This window comes from Leguminivora glycinivorella, chromosome 25, assembly GCF_023078275.1.
Source record: "Leguminivora glycinivorella isolate SPB_JAAS2020 chromosome 25, LegGlyc_1.1, whole genome shotgun sequence".
Lineage (NCBI taxonomy): Eukaryota > Metazoa > Arthropoda > Insecta > Lepidoptera > Tortricidae > Leguminivora > Leguminivora glycinivorella.
Window position 1 is genome coordinate 6073836 of NC_062995.1, and position 13146 is coordinate 6086981.

At 37.6% G+C, this 13146-nt stretch overlaps 1 protein-coding gene across 1 annotated transcript in view; it reads right to left on the minus strand.

Annotated features, from left to right (window-relative positions):
* Positions 1 to 13146, minus strand: part of LOC125239563 (signal transducer and activator of transcription 5B) — a 60813-nt gene that overhangs the window by 21426 nt on the left and 26241 nt on the right. The window contains 8 exon segments of the mRNA XM_048147193.1: positions 683 to 844; positions 1434 to 1540; positions 2434 to 2562; positions 3747 to 3870; positions 5032 to 5138; positions 8732 to 8929; positions 9919 to 10008; positions 11360 to 11474. Of these exon segments, the coding sequence (XP_048003150.1) occupies positions 683 to 844; positions 1434 to 1540; positions 2434 to 2562; positions 3747 to 3870; positions 5032 to 5138; positions 8732 to 8929; positions 9919 to 10008; positions 11360 to 11474 (1032 nt within the window).

Sequence of the window (13146 nt, forward strand, 5' to 3'; positions counted from 1 at the left end):
AATATTTATTTATTTAATGTTTAGGTAATTTAGCAAAACATAGAATTTTGTAACGTTTACTTCTAGTCTTTAGTTGCAATTAATGGAAAGAAAGGCCCTTTCTTCGGCACTACTATAATAATACGCCAACGCAGCCACTTTAACCAGCCACAGATAGACAAATTTAACTTAGCGGTCTTAGCGGTAAGAAATGTTTTTATAGTACCACCGAATATTTTAATAATGTAAGTAAGTAGCTTTAGTTAAGTAGTTAGTATTAGCAAGTAAGCTAAAAATGTAAAATTTGCATGACTTATTTAAGTCTAGATATATGAAACTATATGTTTGACTAAGATCTGTAAACACTATACTATATCTATCGCAAATAAAGAATTATGAATTATGAATCCACTGGATCCTCAAATATTCCATGGTGACCTTAACGATCCCATAGACCCAATACTGGCTCTTTATGAGACTTACCCGAATTTGTATTAAATGTGAGTGTGTTTAGTAAAACGTCCCACTTTGTCGGTTACCATTAAGGCGAGATTTACTTGTATCTTAATATAAATAAACTGAAAAGCGGCTTTATAGCAATCGACAAAGTGGGACGTTTTTCCGTGCACACTCACAAATAGGCTCCAGGAAGCTGGTCCTTTGACTTTATAGTCCATTTTCCATTAAAATGACTAGAACTCACCGATCGACCCACAGTGTCCTCAAATAGTCCCTGGTAACCTTGACGACCATGTAGAACCACTCCCAGAAGGTGAAGCTGCGTTCAGGGAGGGCGTCCTTGCAGAACTGACTCCAGGAGACGGTCAGGTTGTTCAGCTCGATCTGGTTGTGGGGCACGTTCGATCTGCTGGGATATTATCACGGTTAATAAAAATTATTCAGGGTTTTGAAGACCAGTCTGGCGTAGTTGGTAGTGACCCTGCCTGCTAATAGATTTTTTGTTTTCCGTTAAATTCGACACGTACAATACGTACATATACATAGGTTCATTATCAGGAACCACCCTGTATATCACTTTTAGTTAAATTCGCAAAAAAAATTCAACATTTTCATACATAATAAATGGATTTATTGGTGTGAGAGACCCTTAAGAATAATATTCAAGTTAGTGTCAAGTGATTGACGGCACATGTCCAAACAAATAACATTAGGAATTGGTAAAGGTTGTCACACACGTGTTCAGTAATTATCTTTATTTTTTTAATAACTCGATAACCGTAAGAGTTAAGACGCTAGTTTCTTAGAGACATTAATTGTATTTGATCTAAAGAACCTTCCCTTAAAGTTAACGGAATTCAATAAAAACAGGGCGAGTTGTTACCCTACTAGTAGATAGTTCCTCTCCTACTTTTTTCTCCCATATTTCTACTACTTTGGCAAAAGGAGATGGCACAGGTACTTTTTTCACCTCTAATAATAGTTTATAGCGTTACCTGAATATCTTTTCGGCCAAGAATCGTAGATTGTCCTCTGAGAGATCACCGCCCGTAGCGGAGTAGAACTTGACTCGAAGTGTCTCGGCGAGTTGACCCCATGTCACCTAAACATTAATCAATTATTTTTCCCCTCACTAGCTCGGAAAAGCCTGTTTTGTCCTTTAATACCAGCGGGTAAAAACGCATTTTATCCACTAGTGGTTAAAGTAATTTGACCTTGAATAAAGTCAAGTTAACTGCTTTAAAACTGATAAAAGTAGGTGAATCTAGTAATAAAGATGAATTACCACCTGTGGAAGTACTGGAAGCAGTGATAAACGCGTTTTTTGCGTTGTAGTTTCCTCACTATAGTGAGGGGGAAAGTTTTGTGTTACACTCGGGTGCAAATGTATTTTACTTCTCATGTGTTAAAAAACTCGCATATTCAGGATTCTATTCTCGAACCAACTATAGAATCCTTTCACTTGCTCGTTTTTCAATTCCACCCTCGGCGTTAAAATACAACTTTGCCCCCTTGTATAACAAATAACTATTTTTCTACTCCTCGACTTTAATCTGTCAATTAGGATACTACAGACTAAACTATAAGTGCTAACTTTTCAATGTTGGACAGTCTTTGACACTTGACAACTATATTTCATTACAGTTCACTGTAAATCAACTACAATAATTTCAAAAATAGAACTTCATACAAGTTCTATACTAATTTGCGATTGTATAAAATACTATTATTTTCTAATCATTATACACTTTATACGTATACAGTTTTCAATTAAAAAGCATCTGTTAGTTTAACATGTTCAATGATGACCATAAGAAAATCTAACAACTGTAATAAAAACGTTCTTATTGCTTGTAACGCATAAGGACTCTTCTCTGTGGAAATACTCATTCCGATATATCTGAAGCGTTGACAGATTGATATTGCCTGCTTGTACATTGTACATATCCTACAGAGATTGTATAATATAATGTCAGGAACAAAATTAAACTCTACCTTGTCTGGCACAGCAAATGGTACTCGCCCAGCGGGGCTGAAGGCATTATCCCATGTAACTGTAGCCCACCCGTGGGGCTCTTGGTTCCCGTGTACGATGACAACCACAGGCAGGGATAGGGTCCACACCTGCGAAGAAGTTTTTTTGGAAAAATGTCATTTTTGGCACAAGCTTTTATCGCCGACTGTACCTTTCTTTTAACAGTCATCTACTTCTCTCCGAGACGTTTCTAAAACCCCTTACTCGATGGGGATACGACGTTTCATAACAGAGTTCCTATGACCTTTCTGCTTCATCATCAGATCAGCTCCATGATACCATAATATTGCATTGTCTCGTGATTTACATATGTGTGCAAAATTTCAGCTCAATCGGAAACCGGGAAGTGGGTCAAATTTAGCTTCTACGTTTTGACCCAAACTAATATACTAACAAGGCAAGTTAAATAAAAACTTGTAAAAAAAAAGTAAGTCATCGACTGCCATCTGACCTTCCAATCCGAAGGGTAACTAGGCCTTATTGTAATTGGTCCGGTTTCGTCACGATGTTTTCCTTCATCAAAAAGCGACTGGCAAATATCAAATGACATTTCACACATAACACTGATTTAAACTTTCACGATTATTAAACATAATTATTTTTAAAATGGGGACTAATAAATGGGGATAATACTTAGACCACGGGGACAACGCCGTCCCTGAAACGTTGGAGGTCAGTTTAATATGTAGTCATACGCGATTAAGTCCCGATTTTAAATAAATAAATAAATAAATAAATATTGGGGACATCTTACACAGATCAACTTAGCCCCAAACTAAGCAAAGCTTGTACTATGGGTGCTAAGCGACGATATACATACTTAAATAGATAAATACATACTTATATACATAGAAAACGTCCATGACTCAGGAACAAATATCTGTGCTCATCACACAAATAAATGCCCTTGCCGGGATTCGAACCCAGGACCGCCGCTCAGCAGGCAGGGTCACTACCGACTGAGCCAGACCGGCGGGATTTTAAAAATAATTTCGCACAAAAGTTCCGAAAAACTCATTGGTACGAGCCGGGGTTCGAAACCGCGCACTAGCGCTTTTTTCAGCGCAGCGTACACCTTATAAGGAACCTACGTACCAAATTGAGCACGTAGGTTCCTTATAAGGTGTAGATGAGAATGAGAAAGGATTTAATCAAAATTCACCTTTTAAGGGGGTGAAATGGGGGTCCCAATTTTGTATGGGAAAACAAGATTAGATTAGTACGCGGGCGAAGCCGCGGGAAGCTAGGTATGGGTATTAGATATGGGTCTTACCTGGAACACCAGTTCTCCACCGCCAACGTTGAATTCTGATTGGAAGAGAAGAGTCAGCTTTTCATCCATAACGCTTTCTGTCCCTTTCTTTTCGGCACGCTTGATTTTACGCAGCTGCATATTTCTGTTGACAATCAACACAAATTTAGAATGCATATATTATTGAAGAAAATTTAATAAGATCTTTTGAAAAAGATCCTCGGAAACGGATCGAAACATGTCGAGCATTATATCAACTTAATACGTGAGTAACACGCTTAATCCATGGTCTGTTTCTGTCAAAGCCACCTGTGGAACGTTCTGGAAGCAGTGATAAACGAAATTTTCGCGTTGTAGTTTCCTCGCTATAGTGAGGGGAAAAGTTTCTTGTGTTACACTCGGGTGCAAATTTATTTTTCTCGTCTATTGATAAACTCCCTAAGCTCAGGATTCTATTCTCGAACCACTCGCTTCTTCGCTCGTATAGAGTCCTTTCACTTGCTCGTTTTTCAATTCCACACTCGAAGCGTTAAAATACAACTTTGCCCCTTGTATAACAAATAACTATTGATATCAATTCTTAAAGTCAATAGCGCCTTATGTTAGGATCCTTATCAAACACACACAGACGAAGGGTTAAAACATTTAAAAAAAAAATGAATATGTACAAAATTGAAGAAAATTCCTTTGTTTACTGTTCTCCCGAAAGCGTCAAATTTCAGGTCACTGCTGCACGAAACGTAGGTAGTTAACGCTTCCCCCGACTCCGGCGAGCAAAAAATTGTACACCTTTGCTCAGGGGGGTTGCCATGACGTGCTAAAGCCAGTTCAGTTTAGGTTGAGAGAGAGGGACGGAGCTATGTAACTGCTAAAGCTGTGTCCCTTTCTCTCAACCTAAACTGAACGTCTTTAGTACGTCATGGTAACCCCAGATCTCTTTTGCAAATGTAAAAGAGGCGGAGGCGAAGGTCAACAAATATGTCAACATGATATATTTCTTACTTTACTGGCTAAGGTGCCTTAGGTGCCTAAGTAATATCGAAGACATCATCTTTTTTAGCCTTTTTCAATCTTAGAGATGTAGGCCTCCCAATTAATTTTTTGCCATTCTGTTCTATTCTGAGCTCTTTCTATCCACTTTGTTCCAGCTGTTCAATTGATATCGTCATACCAACGCATTTACGGCCTCCCTGCTGGAATATTTAAGCTAAGAATATGGGCCAAATTGTCAAAACTGAGGTTCAAAAGTTTTAAGCCTTTGTCAAGAGATGGCAGGCACCGTGATTACACATGTTACTTCGACAACCGAAAGCTGACGCTAAGCTGCCGACTCGTGGGTTGGTATTCCATACACCCGCTGTTGTTCAGAATTTCTCCGCACTTGACAGGTTGCTTGCCTCGCCCGGCCGGCGACTCGCTTTTTTTTCATAAACTATTTTGAAATAACTATTTCTTCAGGGTGTCCACTACTGAACGCAAAAAAATTCCCTGACTTGCCCTGACTTTCCATGACCATTTAATATAAATTTCCCTGACTAAATTTTTCATTCTATGATAATATTTTTACCACTTTATTTTAGGCTGTGAAAACGGTTTTTTTCAGAGTGAAAAAAATAAATTTTTCTGAAATGTTTTTTAAAGCACGAAATCTCAAAATTTGCACGGCTTTTATACAGTTATTTCATAAGCTATTTTGAAAATAACTATTTTCAGGAGTGTCACTACTAAACCCGAAAAAAATTCCCTGACTTTTCCCTGACTTTCCATGACCATTTAAGAAAATTTCCTAATGGGTGCTGCTATATTGATAATATTTATTTGCCAGACACAAAAACATTTTTACTAGGTGAAAAAATAAATTTTTCTGAAATGTTTTTTAAAACGAAATCTCAAAATTTGCAACTTTATACATTTTTATCTTTATATTATAATCATAAATAAATGTAATTTAACAACTTTAATTTCTAGTTTTATGAAACTAACATTAATGAAATCTGTAGTTAGCCATTTACTTTTGGCTACACCACCGCCCAGTGCCGGCCCGTGCACTCTATCAGGAGTAGGAGCGAGTTTTGAGTTTCGGTGCCCCTTGACTGTCTAGAAAAAAATATCGCGAGCGTAGCGAGCGCGAAAATTTTTCACCTTATATACGTCCCGGGGCTGATAGTGGTTATTATTATTATGTAGCACTAACATAGCAAGCAAAATCGAGTGAGGCACTATCAGGTGCAGAGTCAAAAGAAAGCAGGCTTGAAATAAAAAACGAGATTTTGGAGCGTAGTGAGCGCGCAAAATTTAACTTAGTAAGTAAAAAGATATTACCGATGCAGAGAAAATGGTGGCGTACGCGAGCGAAGCGAGCGCGAAATTTTTTCTCTGCTATCAGTGTCAGAATACCTGGCTACTGCATGCCTTATTTTCGGTTTCCTAGTGCTTTGAAGGTCTCTCATCGTCACGCTTACGTTCTTTTGACTCATACAAAATTGCACCTCTCTGTGACGTTTTTGCGCCATTGGCTTTATGAGGAACATTGCTTTGGATTGTCGGACAGACTTTGAATTTGGACGGCTGCGTAACTTTGTCGTTCGGCCTCGCAACGTCGTCACAAACAAAACAGCCACTACAAGATGTGCTTAGTGAAGTCATTAATTAATACAACGTGCTTACAATATGTGCTGGCCCACACCGCTTACCGCTAATTAGTATAAAGTAATTTACATTCAGAGCAATAAACTACAGATCGCTTCACTCCACGAAAAACGCATATAATCATATGAATGTTTATCTATTAAGTATTAGATTTTAGCAAGCATGTGTTTTTGTGAATGACACGATCAATCTTCACCTACAGTCTTAAGGACTTTCAGTGTTAACAATAACAATATCTGGGCGACGGGCTAGAATTCCCACTTTCACGTCGCCCTAGCAAAAGCAACTACCTTATGACGTCATGTCATAGATATTCTATAGATTAATATGGCTGATGTTGTTTTTGCCTGATCACGTAAAAGTAAACTTTAAATAATTTTTTGCGGGTTTTTAAGTCGTAATAAAATATGGTACTATTTTTTTTGGTTTAATTAGACAGTAATTAATAATATAAGACATACTTTGAAAAAGGGTCAAGTAGCCTATTGATCGAAATTTTCAATAGCTGAATTTATTCCCCCGACCCCCCTCGCTAAAGCGGCCGCTCCACTCGCTCTACTCCTAATCCCGCCCACCCATATTATTATTTTTTAATTAAGGATAAAATTAGTAAATTTATTATTTAAAGAAATTTTATTTTTGAAATAATACAACCAGGGCCGGATAAATTAAGGTCGGCTAGACATGAACATATCCCTCATTAGCAATTACTGAGATGGAGGCCAGGTACCATTTTTGTCATAAAAAATCCAAAAAAGAGACAATTCTAAGTTGTTATTAAATTAATGGAAATAACGGAAAAATTCACACCTCCGGCAGGAATCGAACCTGCGACCATCTGCAATGCCGGTGCAGCCACTATGACCAACTTAGCTTGGTTGTTGGTCATAGCGTACATACCTTACTGAGTAATCCATACTAATATTATAACTGGGAAAGTGTGTGTGTCTGTTTGTTTGTCCGTCTTTCACGGCAAAACGGAGCGACGAATTGACGTGATTTTTTAAGTGGAGATAGTTGAAGGGATGGAAAGTAACATAGGCTACGTTTTGCCTCTTTCTAACCCCCCCACTTCCCTAAAATGGAGGGTGGACGTTTATATGGAGCAATCCGCAATTTTCGAATTTAACGCGAGAGAAGCCGCGGGCTAAAGCTAGTAATTATATAAAATCGATATGTTACTAAAGTCAGTTCAGCCATACTTGTCCAATATAGTAAACAAACGAAACGTCAAATATGGTCAAAGACAATAGGCTACTTGACCCTTTTTCAAAGTATGTCTTATATTATTAATTACTGTCTAATTAAACCAAAAAAAATAGTACCATATTTTATTACGACTTAAAAACCCGCAAAAAATTATTTAAAGTTTACTTTTACGTGATCAGGCAAAAACAACATCAGCCATATTAATCTATAGAATATCTATGACATGACGTCAGTATATTTAGAAAAAAATATTTCACATTGTCACACCCGTCAACCACTATGAATTTTAATACAATAGAGGTTGCTTCTATGGAGATCAGATTACTACCTCTAATTTCCATAGTTGATCTGAATTATGTGACGTCACTCCATTGGCCAACACCGTTTTCGGAGTCCATAATTTAAAAAAAACATACACACATATTTAATTAAAAATACGCAGTCATCACGCACTTTTAATACCCGCAATCTATAAATATTGATTTCTTAAGTCAAATACTACAGAAAACAATAACTTGATGTGCTAAATTCGATACGAGTCTAGTAGCCTATTATTAACGATAATTTCGCTGCTGACGTCATCAGAGGATTTTAAATTGTACGTCACACAATATTTATGTTAAACCCAAAATTTTATTCTTTTTCGTCACATTTGCAATAATCCTGTGAAAAAGGCTTGTCTCACTTTCACTTTCTTCAGAAACATGATTAAAATCGGATCATGGCTCTCGGAGTCATCGGTGAACATAAGTACATAAAACATAAATACGAAACTGAATACAGAACCTCCTCCTTCTACGTAAATAAGTCGGTTAAAAATCTGATAAATTATTGTAGTTAATATCAAGTCATTTTTTCCAAGCTATACAAACTCTAACGTTAATAACGATCGTTCATAACGACAAGTTGTCATCCCAACATTACGACTCAGACAATCTAGACTTCGTAATGTCAGGAGTTTTTTATGTCATCCGTTCGTAATTACAATTATTGATGAAAATCGTTCTAGAAATGATATTATTCAGTGGTTTTTTGATTGATTTCAATACTTTGTAAGTTTATTTAAGTGTATATCAATATTTTAAGTGATGGTTAATGTGTAATTCCAACGAAAATTGAGATAATGTTTTCCAGCAGTGTTTGTTTACATCATTGGACAATGTAAGCCTGAACTGAGTGTAGGAGAGTACGAGTATTTTATACAGAAAATATGAGAAATAAGCCCTTTTCAAAAGACACTCCTCACATAATATTAACACTTACCGTGTGTTGGTCTTCATAACCTGAGGAGGTTGCTTCTCGATCACAAAGGTCGAAGTCACGAGGGTGGACAGAAGGCTGGTGACCTGTTAATAGAGTAGGTATAATATAAAAAACCTTATATGTGAGTGTGTTTAGTAAAACGTCCCACTTTGTCGGTTACCATTAAGGCGAGATTTACTCGTATCTTACATACATACATACATACAATCACGCCTGTATCCCATGAAGGGGTAGGCAGAGCACATGAACTACTCAGGTTTCAGTGCCACTCTTGGCAAAAAGGGGTTGAAAAAAACGAAATTGTGACATTGCAGTGATAGGTTGCCAGCCTTTCGCCTACGCCACAATTTAACCCATATCCCACAGTCGACTTCGACACCTACGGGAAGAAAGGGGGTGGTGAAATTCTTAACCCGTCACCACACGGGCACTCGTATCTTGATATGAATAAACTGACAAAGCGGCTTTATAGCAATCGACAAAGTGGGACATTTTCCCGTGCACACTCACATATCTCGTTCTTAATAGGTCTCTCTAATGCTAAAAAAAACGAAGTATAACTCGGTGAAATATCTGGGCTGATATGATTCATTATTCACCTTGGGCACACCTCGGACACTGGCGATCAAATACATGAAAGAGGCGCGTCCTAGCACACAGTCTAAGCTCGTGTAGGTGAACGCGTACTATGCTTGTATGAGTGAGATATGACAGGTCGACTGTTCGCGTTTTTGACAGGCGGTAACTGTGAGGTAACCGAGAGGGGGTGCCTGGCACTTTCAGCGGGGAGCGGGAGTGGCCATACTGTACGATAGTACACTTTATTATACTGTGCCTTGGGTTAATAATCTCCTATAGTAGGTACATATATTATGCAACATGAGGCCCCTTACACACAATATTTTTCACCACATTTGCAATAAAAACAAATTGTAAAAACGTGATAAAAAAAAAACTGAGTTATGGCACCGGAGATTTCATAACTCGAACTAAAAAGATTTTCCTATAACTCCCGCTGCGCCTGCTTGCAATCACGCACTTACAAAGTAAGTGTGATGAAAAGTTACATTACCTGTTTGCCCATATCCTCCAGCATTTCCTCGAGGTGTGGCTGACGCAGTTGTACGATGGTTTTGCTATTGATGCGCGTTGCGTTGTTCACCTGCATTCACATCAAAGAGGATCGAGTATTAAAGAGAGTTACTGTGAAAGTAAAATGTGTAATCACAGTGCATAGACTGCCATCTCTCGACACAGGCTTAAAACTTTTGAATCTCAGTTTTGACAAATTGGCCCATATTCTGAGCTTGGTATGATTTCAATTGTCAAATATTAATATTAGCGCCATCTAGCCGAGCGTACCCCAAAGGTGTATCGCCATCTAGCTCACCGTACACCGTACTATAAGGCCGTTTTCACATTATCCGATCCGATATCGGATGTCGGAAGGATTTCAATAGAAAAAATCCAAGATGGCGCCTGTAATGTATGGGATATCGGTCCGACATCCGATATCGGATCGGATAATGTGAAAACGCACTAAGGCCTACCTAGTAGGTACAACAGGGGCCCATCTCTCAGTCACTGTCTAATATGACAAGCTGGAAGGAGACCTCTGCTGGTAACTTGTAACTTTCAGTTTTGAGAAACGGGCCGGTCTACATGTTTGGACATACAATACAATACAATACTCTTTATTACACACCTTGATAAAATACAACAATACAAAACAAGGAAGAAACACGAACAAAGGTAAACAACAGGCGGTCTTATCGCTAAAGAGCGATTTCTTCCAGACAACCTTAAGGTAGCGGAAATTGATAAATTTATATAATGTCAGTAGGTGTCAGCAAATTCGAAGAAATAAACTTATCGCACAATATAGGCAAAAAAAATAAAATATTATACATAAACATACATATATAAAGATAAATAACTAAATGCATAAATATATAAATAAAATATATATAAATAAATACACATATAACAGTACCAGGTTATTTAGAAGGAGTAGTCAGACAAAAGTATTACGGAAGAGATAAAAAATGGAGTTTAAGTAGTCTCTTGAAAGAGTTAGGAGACTGAGCACGTCTTATGTCATGAGGTAGGGAATTCCAAAGTCGCACAGCTTGAAAAGTAAAAGAATGATTATAGAATTTTGAAGTAGAGGAGGGGACAGAAAGAATTAAATTCTGGGCGCACCTTGTCATAGAGACATGCAAATATTTTGTAAAGTAACGTAATGTGTGTCGCATACGATAAAATAAATAAATAAATAAATATTATAGGACATTCTTACACAGATTGACTGAGGCCCACGGTAAGCTCAAGAAGGTTTGTGTTGTGGGTACTCAGACAACGATATATATAATATATAAATACTTATATACATAGAAAACATCCATGACTCAGGAACAAATATCTGTGCTCATCACACAAATAAATGCCCTTACCGGGATTCCATAACTCTCACCTTACGACCTTACGATATTGCGATATAAAACGAACTGTACCTGCTGACGCGTAGTCCAAATCAGGTCAGCAAGCATTTCGCACCACTCCTGGATGGAATTCAAGTTGGACTGCATCGGGTGCCCGTTACCGCTGAGCTGTTGCTCTCGCTTCCATCTGCAAATATGATATTAGCCTGAATGTAGTAACGTACTCTGGAATGGCGGCAGATGCCTGTAGCCTCTCGGCCACCCAGGTAACAGCTTAGGTCGAAATTACCAAAGACATGCGCCCTCTGGCCACCACTGCAGAACAGTATGTTTCTTGTCCCCTAGCTTTATTAATAGTGTGTGAACCTGCCTTAAAAATCTATATTATTCATGGTCATGGTTCGTTAATATTTCTTGTATGTTGGTAGCTTTTGCACATTGTAATTTTTCCTCAGTCACCCGTTGACAACGAATGCTGTAAAGTGTGAACGCCGGGATGAATTGTAAATTCATTATACGCGATTTAATCCGTTTCCATAGTTTTATTTCATGAGTAACTATTGCGGTAACCGAAGACAATATTAATAAATTAATGTATTAGAACAATCTTACAAATTAATACAGGCAGTAAATTGAATTGACAGTTCTCATTAACATTTACACACACATTAAATTATCTTCTAGTAAAAATAGTTTAACTTGTTTTATTTTAAAGTATAGGTAGTGGTTTGTATTTATTTGGTTATTAATAAATTATTTTCTTTTTAAAGTATAGTCACACTACTATCATACATAAATTAACTTACAATAAATCTAAATATAAGGTCAGTGCGGGCAAGACCGGCATAGTTTATTTGAAATAAAGTTTGAGTGGATAAAACTCTATAATTAATGCAGTCTGGCGTAATGCGCATGGTCCTATGGGATAGCAAATATTATATTTTACAAAGCTTTTACAGTATTTTGGTGAAGTAAGGTACTTTTAAGTGATAAAAATCACTTTTTTTTAAGGCTCGGCGGGTTGACCGTCCTCCCGCGATGAGCACGGAAAGACCGTCTAGTGCTTGTTGTCGCGTAATTTCATATGAGACTAGGTTCCAAAATCATGATCATTGTTATTTTACGTAATAACGGGGCAGAATGTGCTAGATAACTATTAAAATAACGTTGAAATTTTGAACATATAAGCATTTTTCTATTTATAAGGCAAGACCGGCATATGTCCCGTAGATGGGGTTCATAACCTTTTCTTTTCAGGTCCAGATATTGCATAATACTGTTTTTCCAACGAACACCTGCGAATACAATTTAGTCACGATATTACAGGCTCATATAAATCCAACTACTTATCTGTTTTTGAAACTATGTTAATTAAGTTTCCGTGTGGTGACGGGTTAATAATTTCACCACCCCCTTTCTTCCCGTGGGTGTCGTAGAAGGCGATTGTGGGATATGGGGTAAATTGTGGCGTAGGCGAGAAGCTGGCAACCTGTGACTGCAATGTCACAGTTTCGTTTTCTTTCAACCCCTTATTTGCCAAGAGCACATGAAACTTTAGCAGTTTCATGTGCTCTGCCTACCCCTATATGGGAAACAGGCGTGATTGTATGTATGTATGTATGTATGTTAATTAAGAAAACGTAATAGGATATTAAGATAGATATTAAGAATTAGTTTGGTAACATTTCTTAGCAATGCTTGGTTTTGCTATAGTCACTACAGTATGAATGAAGGCGAAATTTTTTACATCACACTCGCACACTAAACGTGATTTTACACGCAGACGGAGCGTGAGTTATAGAAAAATCGTTCTCCCAAGGGAGTTATGAAATTTCTAGTACCGTATTCAATTTTTTTTA